The 19559-nt window shown below is 37.9% G+C and overlaps 1 protein-coding gene across 2 annotated transcripts; it reads left to right on the plus strand.

The window, feature by feature from the left end:
* The first annotated feature begins 693 nt into the window (after nucleotides 1–693).
* Nucleotides 694–18269, plus strand: PSEN1 (presenilin 1). Of its 2 annotated transcripts, XM_054400196.1 has the most exons (11): nucleotides 694–814; nucleotides 2559–2597; nucleotides 5370–5626; nucleotides 6832–6973; nucleotides 10528–10595; nucleotides 11158–11378; nucleotides 13195–13293; nucleotides 14480–14566; nucleotides 15391–15564; nucleotides 17694–17812; nucleotides 18114–18269. In XM_054400196.1, the coding sequence occupies exons 1-11, from the start codon at nucleotides 731–733 to the stop codon at nucleotides 18267–18269; spliced, it is 1446 nt and encodes a 481-aa protein (XP_054256171.1). In that variant the 5' UTR covers nucleotides 694–730. The 2 variants fall into 2 exon arrangements, with proteins under 2 accessions (XP_054256171.1, XP_054256172.1); XM_054400197.1 differs by lacking the exon at nucleotides 2559–2597.
* The last annotated feature ends 1290 nt before the right edge of the window (nucleotides 18270–19559 follow it).

Below are 19559 nucleotides of genomic sequence, written 5' to 3' on the forward strand. Positions count from 1 at the left end.
CTCCTTTGCTGTGGAGCATGTGGAGCACGTTTTAGTCATGTTTGCAGGGGAAAATGGTAGCATGTAACTTTTGTGTGAAAGAACATATGCAGCTGTTAGAAGCATGTGGCATGTTCATATACATTTAAGTGGGCCTTGAAACCTGCTACTAGGGGAAGAGAAAGCACATTATAGTCTTTGAGACTTATCTGAAATACTGGCATGTGTAGCTCTAGCTGAGTATTAAAGATGTGCTTGATTATTTAAAATCTAGATATAACTCAGTCATCATTACTCAAGGATTCCCCTTGAGCTTATCAGCAATCCAAAATGGAATGACTTGAAGCAATTGTATTCTGCTGAGATAAAAGTGTACAATTTGTGCTCTGGGCAGATGTGCAGTGCTTGTAATGTATTGCAGAAGAAGGATTGGAAACAGGTTCGAATTATTAGTTTGTTGTTGGTCTACTTCCGTGGCTGATGAACTAATTTGATAATGCCTAGATACTTTTATTTTTATGCTGGGAAATTCCTATTACGATCTCTTAGTAGGTGTGATACAATTTGATGTCATGGTATAGATAGAAAATGGTTGTCTTTGCTCTGTGTGAACTCTAAAATCTGACTGGGGTAGGGAGGGGATGAAGAACCTGGACGTGTAAAGGCTTTTTACACATCTTTTTCCTTTCAGCATCTCAAGAGGAAAGACCTGTTTTGTGTAGAAATAAGTGGTTTCCAGAGGACAGCCCCAATGACAGAACTGTCTGCGCATTTACCCCAGTTTCAGCATGGGCAGCTGACAGAAAACTTTCCTGATAACCACCTCAGCAATACAGTATGTAACAAACAATTTTATTACCTGATGCACTTAAATCGGGATGAATAATGAGAATGGATAAAAATGTAGGTCAGAACTCTAGAAGTAATCTGTTTGTTGGGAGTATTTTCTCTGTCTGGACTGTTATAGTGATAAGCAGTGCCAAAAGAAGTATTCTGTAAATACCTGCTGTTCTAAACTCGTTTTTGTGTACGGATAAGACTTTATCCAGTTTAAAGTAGTGTTGGGATGAGACACTCCTGTGTCAAACACTGACTTTCACAGGATTTAGTGAGCTCTCTTAGAGGCTGGCTGTGGTCTGCTTGATTCACAGGATTCTCAGTCACAGAGTTAATTTTAATCTAGGTAGAGCTTGAGGCTTGGGGTTTGTTGTTGTGATTGCTGGAGAGCTACTTCTCCGCAGGAAGTGCAGCACTGTCTTGTACTCATGAATAATTGTCAAGATGCTCTTAGAATTCTTGAGGGTTTAGGAGGAAAGGGGAACTGAAACGTAAAGCTTTGAAAGACCTAAGTGCGTAATTCATACTAAAACTTGTACTTGTTGTGCCATATGTGTTTTGTTGTCCAAGTTTAAATGATCTGCTTGGGTGTGGTGCTCATGCTCTCTGATTTGTCTTGCTCGGTTCTTTGTTCTTGCTATGGCCCTTGAATATCAGGTTTCCTTGTGACACAGAAATGCTCTTGTGAGGCTGGGCCACTTGTTTATGGCAGTAATTCAAGATCCTATTTTGATGCCTGCTCTAACTGCTCTATAGAATCCAGCAGTTCAGAATTCTAGAAAATCTCAAATCAGCATCCTTCTAATTTAAGAATATAAAACATTAGAAAATTTATTTGCAAGAAATCAGTCTGATGTAAGTCCTTACTGATTAGAAACTTCATAAAAATAGAAAAGCAGAAACTTTCCTACTGCATCCTTTGTGCTTTTACTTCAGAGGGAACATAAAAGGATTATTTTAATCTTGGACAGGTGAGAGATTGAGTTACACTGAATGCTTTTGCCAGATTAAGGCAGAGCTCAGTGGTAAACTGTGGGCTCACTGTTCTTACAGATAACCTGGTGATGCTCCTTCCCAGCAGTGCAGGATGGGTGGTTCTGTTTATTTCTCACTAGCAGACTGTGTGATGGATGACTGCTACTTGTGCTTTTTCTTTCCATGTTTAAGTGTAGCTTTAGGTGTAGTTTCAATACTTAATTCTTATGCTTTCTTCCTCATACACGCATCCGCTTTGTTTTAGTATGTGCATACAAAAATCCTTTCCTGCTCGAGCCTATCCAGCATCTGTGGCTAACAGCATGTGAATTCACTAAGCACTATAACTTACCATCTCCTCCTCTCCCAGTCACACACCAAGAGTTCAGCCCAGTCTTCTTCAGTATCTGCCACTGTATAACTACCTTTAAACATAAATGGTGTATCTGAGAACTAAAGCAGTCTGTGCCCACCTTCAGGCAAGGGGTCTGCTTCTGGTGGATAAATCTGGATTTGGTTAATAAAAGCTTTTTATCAGGTATGCTAGGTAGGCATTGCTCTGGGTTTGCTATTAACTATTTTCCTGATAGGAAAAGAAAACACTACCATTTGCTTTTGATACTGGTATTCACCTGAAAGCGTGTAGTTCGTAACTTACGTTTGCTTACGGTGTTACAACAGGTGTTACTGACTTTTTAGCTTCAGAATTTTCGCTTTTAACTATGTCTGAGGAAAGTGAAGAGTCTCTTCCTTTGCTTCCACTTCAGCAAGAGTCCCTGGCCTCTGCTCTGTTTAATACTGATCAGGTAGGATACAAGTGTACTTTGTTCTTTTAAACTGTGGGGTGTACACATGTCACCTTGAGCCACAGCTACACTGTAGTAGCTTGAAAGGACAACTTTTTTTCCAGTTATAACAGCAAATGAGAGAATAACTGTTCTAACTTTTGCTGCCAGTCTGGTTTTCAAGTGCTGTGGTTTAGTATGTAAAGGCATTTTGTGATATTTCTATTCCTAACTAGTGAAAGGACATACTCATCTGAGTTCTTCAATTTTTCTCTTTTATCTTTGATTTTGTGGTCTTTTGTAGTGGTGTGCTAGTTAATCAGGCTTTTCCTTTAGCTGCTTTTGTATTTTCTTTGCAAAGCTGTAGATTTGTATTTTACTTTTTGTATTTCTAGCTTAAGATAGGTGTAAGTCACTTACTCAGGACTGCTGAGTCAGCAGAGAAAGAGCAGTGTGTTCTGCAAGTGTGCAGAAACCTAAATACTAGGTCTGCTTTACTTGTGAAGTGTTTCAATGCTCTTATCTCTAACATAATATTACTTATGATCATCTTAGGCATTTTTTTCAGACAGCTAAGCTTGTTGTCATCTTGCAGACTGTGAGAGATGGAGTATTTTCACTATCAAAGTGAAAAATGCTGTATTTGAGCTGTAATGTATACAGAAAGAGGTTTCATTGTAGACAGCATTTCAGAACAATTAAACATGATCTCTTTATTTGCATTCTCCCATATTCCTGTTTCTGTCTGGCTTTCAATAATTGCATGCAAAGTGATTTCTAATTAATCTTTCTGTGAGAAATAACACTGAACTCAAGATGAACTCAGGACATACTTCAAGCTAATGATACTAAATTAAAAATAAGATTAAAATCTTAATTCTAAAAACCTGATTGCCTATTAGTTCTAATTAATTAAAGACAGTTTTAGTTGTTTTTTTTTTTTCCTCTCAATTGTTTCCTTTTTGGAAAGTAAAGCAAATTTTCTTAGAGGACAGGTCTTGAAATCTTGCTGAGCTTGATCCTGAGAATACCACCCAAAAAAAGGAGTAAATAGGGAAAGCCTTTGATGCGTTGTTACTTTGTAATGTTTTCTAAAAGGGAATTTTTCGTGAGGTGGGGGAGTCGTAAAGCTTCAACCAAAGTTTTAGCAGTGCAGTGTTTGCGGTTCAAAGTCCAGGGGCTTGTACTGCTTAATCACTTAAGTGCTTTTGAAAACCCAACTATGAGTTCCTGAGTGTGTACTTAACATCTTATCTTTTCTGAGGGTGGGGCTGGGAAAATTCTGTAAAGAACTTCCAAAATGATTATTGATTTATCAAAAACTCCAGTGAGTTAATGAGGTATAAGTCAGTAGTGATGTTTGGAAATGCTATTAAGAACAGATAATGGTTAATGAAAAAAATTACCTGCCTAAGAGGCTTACGCAGAAATACATTAAGTGATTTTCAGTGCCCTATCTTATAATGAGAGCAATTTTATTGAAGCTGAGTGATATTTTAAAGGTATTGCAAAGGCATCTTCCATCAATTTACTGTACGTTTTAAGGTGAAGCTGCTTTAGTGCACTTACTTGAACTGAAGTGCTTGTAAAAGAAGTAATACAGAAGAAATGAGATTAATTTTGTAAGGAATTAAAAATCTTTGTTACATCACTTACGTTAAACATCTTCAGTGGAGGGAATGGTGGCATCACAGCATCGACTTTGGACATGGTAATACATTAAAAAATGTCTGTATAAACTGTTGCATTTTAGAGCTTGTTTAGAGTGACTGGCAAACATAAAATGGTTTTGTTTCTTTGTGGTAAAACACGGATCACTCTCCTGTTGTGTTCTCTGTGTGCACACAACATCTAAAGGGCCGAAGGCCCCCTGCTGACAGGGCTTTACGGAGACAACACAAAAAGTTTTTTGTCACCAGGAGTGCAAGCCTCATCATTTACTTGTAGGTGGTGTTCCTGGTTTGTGTTTTTCCTTGTGGTTAGTCTTAATTCCCCTGGAAGTTTAACTCTGTAGTTGAATTTTATGTCCTCAGTGTTTCATGTAGCAGTGTCAGAAAGGCTAGGACGGTCTTCCATATTTGTTCACAAGAGGGGTGTAATTTCTTTAGTGTTAGTGAAAGGATGTGGAAGTAGTATCCTTGGAAGAGGAGAGAAAGAATCTGCACACTTAACTCATCATGCTAAAACTTGGGGATCAAATCTGAGTATAAAGACTGAAAATCACCAGAGTTTGGTCACCATTTCTGTGGCATTCCTCTTACTAGAAATGTGGGAACACAATACCTCAAGAAACTGCTTTCTAGTATTCTGATTACTGTAGGGCAGTAAGGAAAGTAGAAATTTTCTTGTCATTTTTCATGGAGTTAAGGTCATAAATGTCTGTTTGGTATTATTTCTAGGAACAGGTAACATGAATTTTTGTCAAGATATGAATAATCTACTGTCATGCACCCTTGTATCAACTGTGATTTGGACCAAGTGAAAAAGCTATCTTTCTTCAAATTTTTACATTCTGTTTCAAGGAAAGGCAATATATACTGTTAGATGCAACCAGCTTACTTTCATCTGCTGCTGGTTTTGATAGAAATGCTTCTAAAATAACCCTGTGTCTCCCTTCTTCTGATAACTATGTGGTGCTGTTAATGACTACTGTTTGCTTGTGGCAAGCTATGGCAAGTGTTCTTAACAGTAAATGTTGCCTTACACACTTCCCTCTCAAGATCATCTTTATCTTAGTGTACAAGAATATGGTTGTGGATGGTTGCTGAGGACACTGGCGTTTATGTATTGCAGAATGACAACAGTGAAAGACGTCGCCATGATAATAGTGAGCGCAGAAGAAATGACAATCCCGAGTCTGAGGCCAATGGGCAGCCACAAAACAACACTCGGCAAGTGGTGGAACAAGACGAAGAAGAAGATGAGGAGCTGACACTGAAATATGGGGCAAAACATGTGATTATGTTGTTTGTACCTGTCACGCTTTGCATGGTGGTCGTTGTTGCAACCATCAAGTCTGTCAGCTTTTATACACGCAAGGACGGACAGCTGTATGTATGATTTCCCCCCCCCTATCTTTTCACACGACTCACTTAGATAATTATCTTATCTCCATTTCTTCAGGAGTCTAATTCATACAGTGAACTCCTTCCTGTCTCCTTTTTCCCCTCCACTAGCTCAAAGATAGTTTTGTTTTATTCCTTCCAGAAAACAGACTCTGTATTTGTAGTACTGTTGCCAGTTGTTGTCTGGTGACCAGGTGGGATGATATATTGGTTGTTATTGCTTGCTTCAAATCCTTGTCCTCATTTTAATACCTTCTCATGCCCTGCGGAATTTATAAAATAAACTCAATTCCCAGCCAAAACTGTTTCAGTTGTATACTGCTAGAATACAAAGATTTCGGAAAAGGAACAAACTTAGTTGTTTAAATGAAGTTTATATGACAAGTTCTGGTTTGTGTATCCTGTTTCATGAAGAAATTCAAATGCAAGAGGAGGGTAGCCTTAGGAGGTTCACTTCTATTGCAGTTACAGAAACTTCCCTGACAGGTTTCCTGTATAAAAAATTATTTATATGTGGACAAAACCCTGCCGTTTTGATGAAAGCTGATTTGAGAGAAAGGAGATAAAGGAAGAACACTGAGCCTGTCAGAACCTGCAGTAAATCAGTCTAAATGTTCCATTATGAAAATGTTTAGACAAAATGATTCAGAGTGTGTTTGTCTGTGAAATGTTCTTACAAGCATGTCATAAAATATTTCAATAAAACACGAAGGGTTTTATTAATGTTCTTGATCAAAGAATTCTTTTTTGGAGATTTTATTTACGGCAAGCGTTCCTCCCCCATCCTTCCCCATAATGAAGAGAGGGTTGGGCCCACACCTTTAGTTGAAATCACTGGGATCCTTTGTATAGCCACTAGATTTGCTGCAGCAACAGCCTCATCATTCATAGTATCTCAGTAAGTGTGTCAAACAACCTGGAGTTCTGGGAGTTTTATTTGTTTTACAAATCAGAAAATAGTAGTGGTCCAAGAAGTAAAGGCAGATGTTCTAAGGAATTTGTTTGGTTTTAAATTAAAGTTTGCCAAGTAGGATACTATGTTGCCTTTCAGTTTTTGCCTAAGTAGAAAAGAGCTGTTGCTTTTATTGCTCTGAACTGAAAGATTACTGCTATTCCATTTCATGTTAGCCATGCATATCAGAAACATCTCTACATTCAGTGGCATTTCAGATGACTTTTTGTTGTTGTAGCATCTACACTCCTTTCACAGAAGAGACAGAGACAGTAGGACAGAGAGCCCTGAATTCAGTTCTCAATGCTGCTATCATGATCAGCGTCATCATTGTCATGACCATACTCCTGGTTGTGCTTTACAAATACAGGTGCTACAAGGTGAGTATATATAATTGACCTGAGTAATTGTGCTAGCTTATTAGTAGAGATTATTGAGAATGGAATGAAATGAAGGGCTATCAAGGATGAGTGAGCACAAGTGGCAGAATTGGTAATTCAGTTCACTGTTTGTTTTGTGTCTTCTGTTTCTTAGACACAACACGGAGATGAAGGCCCAGTGCTAACACTGCTGGTTCTCCTGTCAGAATTAGGGTGGAATTCCTTCCTATTCCTGTGAAATACCATGTACTGAAATCTGTGAAATTGGAGATCTATTCAGGACTTCCCAAGCTTTTCAAGGGCACCTTGCTTCTAGTACACAAGTCTCCCAACAATGTGATGAGTGCATGGCTTACGTGCCAGGCAATATCTTTATGACAAACACTGTCTTTAGGGCTCTTTTGTGAAAGACTTCAATCATATAATGTAATCTAGGCAAGTCCAGGCTTAGCATAAATAATTTGCAATGTCGCCTGCCTGGCAGGAGTTACTCATGAAAATTCTTGGTTTTCTTTTGATCTTAATGACCCATTTGAAAAGTCTTGTCCTAATAAAACTTCCCAGTGGGCAGCCAGAACTATGAATCTGTTTCATAGTTGTAAAACAGGCAGTAGGATCTATACACTGGCACAAAGCTTTGCTCCACTTCATTCTGTCTTCAAGAGAGAAACATGTTTTTTTTTCTTCATGACTGTGGGTAAAATCCCTTTACAAAGTATCATGGAGCAACTAGGGAAATAATTTTTGCCTGAATCTGCATGCAACAACTTGGAATAGTGTTTTTGAAAGTACTGACGTTTTATCACAGTATGGTGTTAAATCTGAACTGACAATGTTTTCTTCTTAAACTGGCAATTCTGTTCACCTTGGTTCATTGGCAGCCAGTTGGTTCTCCTTAGATGCTGAAGGCATCAACTAGTTTTTACTAAGCTTTTTTACATTTCTGACTTCCCTTTTGACCTTACAAAGTACTGCATGTTCTCCTTACAAAAATAATTGTTGTACTAAAACATGAAAATGATTAGACAACAGATGTTTCCTGTAGTTATGTTTTATGCTAATTAAATAATTATTTTAAAAATTGCTAACAGAGTATTTCAGTGGTGCTAGACCAGAATGCTGTAAAATGTAGTTACCTGTCCACTGAGTTCTATTTTACATGCAGTTCAATATGTAGAATGTGGTGTAGATTATGGAGAATGGAACTTATAGTGAAAGAATTTTGGGCCTCCAGCAGCTAGTGATGATTTGCTTATCTTCACAAGATTTTTATCTGAAAACTCTTTTGAAGAAAGGAAATGCTATTAGTTGTACTGCTTCCTATGTTTCTCCTATACATAAGCTAAGTATGGTCCTGATTCTAGCTCTAAATCTAACCAGAAACTGCATCTTTGAAGTATTGGAATAGCTTTTCTTTTTAACATATTTTATTATTCTCAGCGTTCTTCATTGGTTTAGTCTGCCTACCCAAAATCCGGCAGCAAACCTGTCATGGTATCCTGGTAGGAAAATTCTGGCCAAGCTTATAAGAAATACTCTGGAAAAATCACTTGTATGAAAAGAGGTTGATGGTCTGAAAAATGCTGTAGGAGATGAGATCCATACCAAGAATAAAACGAACATCTGTGTCAAATGCCAGCTTTTGTTAGCTCCTTTAGTACTGTTGACTGGTTATGCACAGTGTCTCTGAACCTTTGCTGGACTATGGCCTTGGTGTTTGACATTCTCAGTATTTCACTCTTTACTAGAACAAAACACTAGTTATTCATGTTATTTTCTTAAGTGGGGAAAAAAGAATTTTGAGTTTATGCTACAAATAGAAAAACGGCAAACAGAAATCATGTTATTAAAAGAAATGAAGCAGCTTTCTTTGTCATTTTCTTAACATGGCTTCAACTAGTTTTACAAAGAAATAAAATTACTCTTGTTAGGTCACTGCTTAAATGTATGCATAGCTTTACAAGTTGTTTGAAAGTTGGATTCCTTTTCAGATGCCTGTCAGTCTTCAGCTTTAGTAGGTTTTTCCCCCTCATTTGCTGAGAGTAGTGACTGGTGGACTGAAACAGATAGTTAAGCAATTTTCTTGCACTGTTTTTACAGGCACAATGCTAATTACGTGTGGTTATTTCTTAACTCTTTCAGAATACACTGGCAAAAATTATGAAAGCCAAGATGTTAGATTAGCAAGTTAAATGACAGGTTTTTCTAGGTTGAAGGTTACTTTTTTTTAAATACAGTATGGAGGAGAATTAATGCTTCAAAAATTGCTGAGAATTTTTTAAATGCTTAAGAAGAATTCATTATTAGACTAAATGTCCTAAATTACACAGTAATAGCTAGATTCTTACTTTGCTGGAAAGTCCTGGTTGCCTCATGTGAACACGATTCCTTTAGTCTATGTGCATATGGGATTTACTTTTAACCTAACTTTTGCAAAATTCTTTAAGAACTACAACATAACGTGTTCTACTACACATCTTTCAGAGGAGTACAAATGGATTACACAGTTTCTGAAAACTGTGTTCTAGTGAACACATTTAGCTAATTTAACCAGTTAATTGTCCACTGAGCGTGTCACGTTCAAAGCAAGATCTCTTATGCAGCTTGGATTTTGAGATTGTTGCTTCTGACTGGTTATCTACATGCAATGTTTGGTCTGGGTTTTGTATATGAGATTCTGTACTGGGAATTTGTCAAATACATGTTTCATTATCAGTTCACATTACCTGCACTAGATTATATGGTTATACGGCCCTGCTCTGGCAGGGGAGTTGGACTTGGTGATCTCCAGAGGTCCCTTCCAACCCCTAACATCCTATGAACCTGTTGATTACCCGAGTTACAGGGCTCTTCAGCCTTAATTTTTCACTCTTCACAGTAATATACAAGATTGGTATGCACTTTCATCACCTCAAAGTCTGAGCAGCAGCCATTTCCAAGGTTCAATGTATGTGTGTCCTCACTGAGCACAACCCTGAACTGTTTTTTGTTAAGTTGTTGGCCATGTTTATCTGCTCTCATATCAAAACTAGGGATTATGTCCCTAGATGTCTGGTAAAGAATATAAAAATCGTTATAGAGTCATTCATCGATGACATGCTAGTTCTGAATTGCAGAAGATAAGCACTGAAGATTTTTTTTGTGCCCTAGAATTTAATTCTATAATTGAAAATTATGAAAATTATTTTAAATCAGAGCAAGCTTCTTAATTACACAAAATGAATCATGTTTTACATCTGTGTTAATGCTTAGTACTGGATACTTCTGCTGTGCTATAATGACACTCTTATCAGAATGGCCTAAAAATATAGAAACAGTAGTTTTCCTTGCATAGAACCTCTACTGAACCACCACAAAGCACTCAAAATTCCTGTGTAAACCCAAATGCAATAATGTGTATGGTCTAAATACAAATTTAGCAAAAGCCAAAGAGGGAGAGCTCTGCATATAATTTTTGTGCTCTATTCGAAAGAGAAAATAAAAGTGTTTATAACCAGTTATCAACTTTAAAATAACCAATCTAGAAAAATAAGTATTGATACCTTTTTTTGCAGGTGATCCATGGCTGGCTTATCATTTCTTCTCTTCTGCTGCTTTTCTTTTTCTCATTCATCTACCTGGGGTAAGTGAACTGAAGCATTTATATGCTGTTTTTCATCTATCACTGTGTATGTATTTATTTTAAAATTAGCCCTTGAATCTTAAGAAGAATTATTGTGACTAAGGTGTTGTAATAACTTTTTTATCTTTATATAAGTTCATAGAGTACACAAGAAAGAGATGTTCATGATTTTATAGTGCATCTGATGTTTTACAGAAGCTGTCCATCACATGCACCACCAGAGTAAGCTGTCTCCCACAGGGTAGCTGAATTTGCTAGCATATCTTCTGATAACTTCATTTTTCATATTCATGTGACTCAAGGGCAGTTGTTTATGTTACAGCTTTGGTAGGCTGCACATGCAAAGGGTGTTTGCATGGGAGTGGCAGAAAAGAATCAGATGGAAAGAATCCACTCTGTCACCAAAATATATTCAGTGGTTTTCTTTCAAATTTGGAAGCTTGTCTTAATCCAGACATGAAGAAACGTTGGTCATAATACTTGATAATCTCTAAAATGAGCAATATGATCAGGGTTTGTAACTAGAGTCCATATTCTTTATGTTTTGTTGGGTTTTTTCCAGTGAGGTTTTTAAGACCTACAATGTTGCTATGGACTACATTACAGTGGCACTCATGATCTGGAACTTTGGCGTTGTGGGGATGATCTGTATTCACTGGAAGGGGCCACTTCGGCTTCAGCAGGCCTATCTCATTATGATAAGTGCTCTCATGGCCTTGGTGTTCATCAAGTACCTGCCAGAATGGACTGCATGGCTTATCCTGGCTGTCATTTCAGTGTATGGTAAGTTCTGGGACAAGGCATCGTAACAGATATGGTGGGAATCTCTTCTGTTGCCTTGTTTCTCTGTTTGTCTGTCTTGACATTAAAAAACAAAAAAAAGGGGGGAACCTGGTGGGGGAGTGGTGGTTGGTGTATCATCCAAAGCAGTGGATAAGGTGATCACAGACTTGAGGAATAAGGTCATGATCTAAATTGAGATCAGTCCCCTGCAGCTAAGATGTTTGTGTCTGTGTAATGCCATCCTCCCTCATGTTTTCTGGATTTTCTAGATTATGTGGGGAGGAGAATGGAATTAGTTCAAGAGAAGTGGAGATCAGAGACTTATGTTTCCATTTTGTTCTCTTCTATGGAGGTGGAGAGCTTTTGACTTCTCATTTTCCCCAAGAATTGCTGGAAACTATTGTATATTCAGAATTTAGGAGCTGCTTGTTTGGGTACAATCCCATACAGGTATAGATCTGCCCAACCTATGAATTACTCAAATTTGTGGACATAGAAAAAACATCCTGATCTTTGCTTAGTAAAATAAAGAGAAGGGTGCAAGGAAGGTCTAAAGACAGTTTTCATTTCTCAAAGTCATTTTACATTTAGGAGGATGTAGTTGTGGCATGTTTCCTTAGTTTTTTTTTTAAATAATAAAAAGAATAATAACTTGAATTCTCACTTGTAACATACACTCTTTCAGAATGATGACTGATACCTACAGGTAGTTCTCTTATAAAGCTGTAGAGGGCACTGGACACTTTTGGTAGATGGTTCTATATCCTAAATACAGATTTAGTTCCTAGGCAAGACTAAAATGCAATTACTTAAGCATAATTAAAACGTGACAGCTTAGTTTATCCTTGAGGATATGCTCATAACTTGAATTCTATTTGAAAGCATGTGAGTGTGATGTGTACTCTGACAGTCACCAATAATGATAAAGACTGAGAATCTGTGCACTTGTAGAACTGTAGGGGTTAATAAGAAGATTTTAATTAGCTCTGCTGGGTCAATGTGCCCCTTAGATGTGCTCATCCTTCAGAGGGAAGAAGAATATCCCTTGTGTATCTGCTCATGGATCATAAGGCACATTTAGAAAACCTTCCCATACCCTCTCCCCACTTTCACTCCCTGTGACTAGCAGAGATGAGTATTCCAAGCATTCAGCCTTCATTCAGTGACTACAATAAGAAGTTACTCAGATCATATTCCAAGATCATAACATGGTTGTTTTGAGTACATGGGAGGTAAGTTTCAAAGGCTGAGACCCCACATTAAGACCAGCAATGGTGCTAGCACAGTCAGCTCAGATTTAGGAGACCTGCTCTGTGCAACATACAGCTCCTCACAAGTAAGCTGTTCCTTTCAGTGTCAGATTTTGTTTCAATTTAATTTAAAGACACAGTGAGTGGACAACTGCAAAAGGTGGTAGTAGTAAGATTATATGTAAATGTTAAAGCTTTCTTTCAAAATATGCGAGACAAGGGAAAAGTAGCTGAGGTTGCTTGTGAAGTCACAAATTTAATTAACAAACCATCAGCATTGGGTGAGAAAGCAGATAAGAGTATCTGATAGATCTGCTGTGCTTTGATCTGTATGAGTAACTTGTATAGTCATCCTGTTTCATAAGCAACTGCTTTTCATTCGATTTTCACTTGTTGACCTGATCTCCTCTACTATCCCATGAAAAAGAACTGAAGGGAACAACAAATAGCTGCTGTTCTTTTCTTACACAGAATACGCTTTGAAAATCTCTCAAATCTCTGTAACATAAAATTTTCTTGTAAGTTTGTCTGCAGTGATGTAAGAGTGGTTTTGCTTTCCCTTTCAGATTTGGTTGCTGTCCTATGTCCTAAAGGTCCTCTTCGTATGCTAGTTGAAACAGCTCAAGAGAGAAATGAAACTCTCTTCCCAGCACTTATTTACTCCTGTAAGTACATTTTGCTAAATACAACTTAGTCATCCCCTCAGCTGAAGTGATTTTCTATTTTGTTTTTTTTTTCTCTGTTTAAGCATGACGCTTGTCAGCTGGAATTTGTAGATTTCTTGAGCCTCAGTCTTACTTTCACTGTTAACTCAAAAATGTGGAACATGTCTAAGGTCATTCCAGATACAAACCAGCATGTTTTGTTACAAATGCAAACAGGAAAAATAGTAATACACCTTGTTTTGGCCAAAGAAGTGAATTTAGCCCATTTGAAGGGAGTGCTTTATCAGCTTTCAGTGCTTAGATAACCTGTGTGTTGCTGGAAGGAAAGGGAAAAATTGCCAGGAAAAGATTCCATTACAGATCTATTTTCTCTCGGGTTTGTCTGTTATGATACGTTGTTTCTCCCTGCAGTTGTGAAAAATAACCCAGTGAATGCAGACTGCGTTAGGACCTGTGCATCAGTTGGTACAGGATGCTGCTGTTTTTCAGGTTGCATGTGGCTATTCATAATCACATGGATAAGCAGTGAGACAGGTTAATCGTAAAGTGTTGTGCTGCTGGTGCTCACAAAAGGCCTGTATGTGGAAGCAGGAAGTGTGGTGTAGGCTGACTGTTTCAGGGACAAGTTTACAGTGGACAAAGGGGAGGGTGTTCTTAATCTGTCGCTCTCACTGTGTTTTACTGATACTCCTCATAGCTGCCTGTTCTTCCCTTTTGTGGGAGGAGAGATTAAATCTGAGAAACCACAAACTTGAATTAAAATATATCAATTAAGCATGACAGCATTTCATTACCTCCAGACTGGGGAATTCTATGTGACGATGGGGTCAGAGAACAATTAACTTTAATGCAGGTACTGCTTCTAAATTGAGGTACCTCGGTGCCTGTCTTAATAGACCTTTGTACTTGCAGATTTAAGAACTGATTAATGGGGGGCGGGAAAGTAAATAAATCATTGATTCAGATTTTCAGAGTGAATCTCATATATAGAAGTGATGTCATAAATGCATGTTGTGGCTGGTACTGGCTGAGTTCCAGCTACTATTGTGCTTTAATGAAAGTAAAATTGACTGTTGCAAAAGATAGTCATATCTAAAAAAAAAAAGGATTGTTGCCAACACTATCTCAGAATTGCATGTATGTGATGATTAGCTATGCTGATTTTTTCTTGTATTTTTTTTAAAAGCAACAATGATCTGGCTAGTGAACATGGCTGAAGAAGATCCGGAATCCCAGCGGAAAGCTTCCAAAAACTCCACTTATGATAAACAAGGTGAGCTTTTCTTTGACAAGCCTTTATAGCTGTCATTTTATTGGAATACATGTTTATGGATATTTGTTCCTCAGCTTTTTAAGTGTTCTGGTTGCTGTAGAAGAGTGAAGGTATGGAGGCATTACTAGGAATGATGAATCTCTCATAACTTAAAGAATTGCTCATTTATTGTGCAGTTAATGTTCTTGCTTTTGTTTTTCTGGGATTCAAGATGTTGATGGTGAAATGACTCTCGAGACAACTGTCGACTGAGCTCAATTGCTTGTCAAATTGGGATGGTAGTTTATAATACTAATTCATATTTGGGTTAAGCAAAAATGTGCCTATCCCTCTTGGCTATGCAGATACTGTTTAAAAACATGGGGTTTCTTTGTTTACATGTATCATTGAAGCAGAACAGAGTTGCTGAATTTACCATGCTTTAAGGGGTCTGTGTACATGTAATTCTCAGCTACATTTTCTTTTACCGGAAAACTAAGCTGTCAGTGTTGACTAAAGAAGCTATTGAAATATTAAGTGAGAGCTTATTCCTTTAAACTGTGGTCTCTAAGTTAGGTCACCACAGAATTGTCACTGTTGCATCAAAGTACTCCTGAATGCTAGGACTTGAATGCAACATGTAGATGCTGTGACTGAAGAGACTCCTAATTGTTTAACTAAGTAATAAAATCCTAAGTGAGAATGTCTTGTAATGTTAGAGGATGCTACATATTATGGAGCACCTCGTTTTTCCTCATTCTTACATAACCTTAAATGTGGAGAGATTGTCATGTTTTAGAGGGCACGTTTTTGAAGGAGATCTTAAATTACTTTCTTCCTTTGAGCTCCAGCAAACCAGTCTCAGAATGAAGATGCTGAAGCAGATGATGGTGGCTTTAGTCAGGAATGGCAGCAACAAAGGGACAATAGAATAGGACCCATTGAATCAACACCTGAATCTCGTGCTGCTGTTCAGGCTCTACCCAGTAACTCTCAAACAAGCGAAGACCCTGAAGAACGTGAGTATAGAGTACTGTGTAAATCTGAAGCTAGTTAGTCTTAGTCATCCTGACTGCACAGGAGCAGTGTGCTGTCAGCTAATAGTAAGCTGAAGAGCTGCTTTTGTTCATGATCAATGCTGACATGCCTCCTAGAAATAGATGGAGTTGCTTTTTGGTAGCTTTTGTTTTTCATGATGAAGTGAATAATATTGGCCAAATTGATCTTCAGTTTGATACACAAACTCAAAGCTTTAATAGCACAGGCTGCTTTCAGAGCATTACACAGTCAGTTACACCAGCATCTGTCTTTTTCCCCACAATGTTCTGTTCTATATCACATCTTTTGGATTTTTAGGCCCTGTCAGTGTAGTCATGAACCATTTTTTGCCTCAAGATTATTAAACTACTGTAATCTACACAAACAATGTTCAAAACCTAATTGGAGACAAATGAATGAAGAATGGCCATAGGCTTGCTTTTTCTTCCCCAGAACCTTGCTGAGGTGCAGTGATTTGGGAGATCATTATGACAGCAATACTTAGATACCTATTTTAACAGACTCATGATTTCTAGTTGGAGTTTAAGCCGCTATTAGATTTGCAAAGCTCTAAGTAAATAAAGGTCTTCCTGTCTAATAAACTCCCCATGTGTTGCAGACATATTTTGCAGGTGTAGCTGCTTCCTCTGATTCTCAGGTGTTCCTCTGCTTATAAAATAGAGTATTCTACTTTAAGAACAATTTTAGAATTTAATTTGTCCCAAAAAATCACAACTCAAGAGTGTGTTGCAAATCCATTTTTATTTCTAGAGCTTAGAAACATTGCATTAAGCCACAAGAATGTTAGAAATTGGGCTATTTTAATTAGTTAACTGGTTGGCTAAAATGCTGTCTGGCCAGACTAATAATTTTCCCCTTCCCTTGTTCCTACAGTGCATAGCAATGACAGATGTGCAGTGATCCAGTCAGACTTGCCAGCCAGCATTAGCTTACTAGAAATTTGGAGCAGCTCTCATTAGAAATTTAGAGCATTTGCTTGTGTGGAAGGAATTACTCAGCAGTTGCCTGTACCTATTGTTCTCTTACACTGAAAGGAAGCATCCAAGTTTTGTTTCAGCAGTTAAAGAGTGTTTTAGTGCTAAAGAGCCTTTTGTGAATGCACTGTTCTAGAGCCTTGAGGCCTGCTGAAAGAAAATAGAGTTGCCTTTTTTCTTCTATTTTTCTTCTTTTTCCATTTTTTCCCCACAGTGATCAACCAGCATACACTTCTATTTTGGTTCCTCTCAGAACTCTCAAGTGAGTTGTGGGCCAGGTGCTAATCAGGTGACAAAGTAAATGACAGGCCAAATGAAAACAGCTGGTGGCCTGGTGTTGGCCTCTCTGACTTAATATCTTTGGACTGGCATCACTTGGAAGTGATCTGGCATTCAGGAAATCTTCATTACCTTGTTTGCAGAAGTAAATGAGTGTTGTGCTCCCTGAGTTGTTGCTAAGGTTGTAATTACTAGTTAAAAGAGTAAGGCATTAAGTCAAGAGTTTTTGTAAACCTCATGTCTTGGACTAAATATGTTGGGGTTTTGCCTCAGTGATATGCCCTGTAATTACACACAACTGCTTTTTAGAACTACCTGAGTAAGAATTCTGTAGAAATGGTTGGAGGGCAGTGGAATGGTTTGCTGGGTATGAGTTTCTAACTGCCAAATATCATCTGCAGGGGACTCAGTTGTGTCCCTCCTCCCCCCTTTCAGCCAGCTTAAAGGAATTGTAGTTCACTTTTCAGTTGAATATTTTGTGTGAATATGTTGAATATATTATGATAACCAACAGTGAACACCACTCCAACAAATTTCATTATAAATATGTGAGTTTGTATATCTAGGATATATGTGTCTATATGTCTAGGAATATAGAAGAATTCTAATTATAGAATGAATTAAATAATGTGTAATTCATGAGTGGTGTAATCTTCCTAAGTTATCTTGTTTCACAAGAGTTTATCACTTGATCCACAGCAGTGCTGGTTTAGAAAATAAATTCTTCCTATTATCAAGTTTTGTTGATACTTAGTGTAAATCTGATTATTCTCTGGCAGTTACTGATGCGTAGAATGATGTAGACTGCATGATACTTAATGCTGCCATTTTTGCAGGAGGAGTAAAGCTGGGCTTAGGAGATTTCATTTTCTACAGTGTCCTTGTTGGCAAAGCCTCTGCCACAGCAAGCGGGGACTGGAATACAACTTTAGCCTGTTTTGTAGCCATATTAATTGTGAGTATGATGTAGTATTATATTAGAGATAATCTCTGTTGTTCATCAGGAACAAAGTCATAACTGCTAAAATTTTTAGGTTTGAAATTTGTTTATTTGACAGCCAGACTGAAAACTGATGAGGGCTTTAGCTGTGATCTTCACTGGCTGTATGTCTGTCACTAAGCCTTATGTTTAGGAAGGCAGGAACTGTATCTTGTATTTCTGTAGGATGAATGTTTGTGTATATAATCTTTTTTTTGTCAGAGTTCCCTAATTTCTCCCTGTGTCTTTTGTTTTGTTTTGTTTTATTTCCCCTCAGGGTCTGTGCCTTACACTTCTGCTTCTTGCCATCTTTAAGAAGGCCTTACCAGCTCTTCCAATCTCCATAACCTTTGGGCTAGTTTTTTACTTTGCTACAGATAACTTGGTGCAACCTTTTATGGACCAGCTAGCGTTCCACCAGTTTTATATCTAGCACATCTCTGATGCTGGTATTCTACAGATTATTTGTAGCAAATCTGGGGGGAAAAAAAGTCCTAATTTTTTTTTGTCCTCAGTTCTCAAGTGAGACTGAAGTTTAATACTCAAGATTCCAAGCCTGAATCATTACAGCTTCCTCCGATAATGTTTTGGTTTGGTTTTTTTCCTGAGACAACTGCTGCACTGGGCACCACATGAATTTTGCTGTGTGAAAGTGGCTTCTTCCTGATGGCTGGTCTAGACCGGGTGCTGTTATATCAGAGGTAATCTGATATACGTATCTCTGGTAAGGACCACCTATGTGAAAAATAACTAATGCTTCCACCAGCAATGAGATCTCTTGCCACAGGTTGATTATTTTCACAGCATTAAGAGTGCTCAGGACTTCCTTGATGTTAACAGAGGAAGCTGACAAATTACATGGAACTTGTTCCTGTAGCCGCTCGAGGAGAAAGAATTGAATTCAAAGTTCTTCAGCAGTCGTTTCTTGACAGTGGAGCCCTGACTCTCCTTTGTGTAAACAAGAAAGGACTTTGTAGCAATTCAACAAAGGGAGAAAGCACTATCATTCTAAGAGTGTTCCACCACTTCATAGCCTCTGTGCCTGAGTGTGCTTGGTTAGGTAAATTTAAAAGCTTTTTTTTGTTGTTGTATTTTTTCCCACACTGGAACTAGATCCTCTTCTCAGTTTTAATACTTTGTATCCTCAAGCATGGAGTGCACCTTCTGTACACATGCTCCAGTTTATGTAGCTGCTTAGACCTGAACTGAATTATTTGATGTTATTGGATCATAAGGTCCTAATTTGAATCTTAAATTCTAAAAAGTTATTAATCCAAATTCAAAAGCAATTTCAGGACTTAGTCTTTGTGCTTTTGCAAATCATTTTGCTAGAACACCATTCCAAACCTTGTGTTTGAGAATAATCACTAACAGCACGGTCTGCATTGTTGGTGTATGTTCCTTCTATTGAAATTCTTATAAAATAAGTAGACATCTGCATCATTCCCAAATGGAGTTTAGCTTGTCAGTTCTAGAGGCCAGAGTGCTATTAGTAGCACTTCCAATGAATCACTGAAATTTTTCCTCTTCAAAAATGTGGTTTACAGTTCTGTTGACCTGAAGTATTGGTCACTTGACCATCTAACACCTCAGGCTGAGCTGGGGATTATTTTTGTTCATGCAGTATCTTTATTGGTGAGGATACTTAAGTTAGGCGAGACATTGCTTCACGTTACCAAGGAGCAAAATCTGGGGCCCTCTTCACTTTAATTACCTCTGCCAT

This window comes from Indicator indicator, chromosome 4 (genome assembly GCF_027791375.1).
Source record: "Indicator indicator isolate 239-I01 chromosome 4, UM_Iind_1.1, whole genome shotgun sequence".
Lineage (NCBI taxonomy): Eukaryota > Metazoa > Chordata > Aves > Piciformes > Indicatoridae > Indicator > Indicator indicator.

Excerpts from the sequence above, each read along its gene's own strand:
- PSEN1 (XM_054400196.1), top strand. The coding sequence starts at position 731 with ATGACAGAACTGTCTGCGCATTTACCCCAGTTTCAGCATGGGCAGCTG. Across the intron at positions 6,974-10,527 it reads ACAAATACAGGTGCTACAAG|GTGATCCATGGCTGGCTTAT; the intron begins GTGAGTATATAT and ends CTTTTTTTGCAG. Across the intron at positions 13,294-14,479 it reads CCCAGCACTTATTTACTCCT|CAACAATGATCTGGCTAGTG; the intron begins GTAAGTACATTT and ends TTTTTTTAAAAG.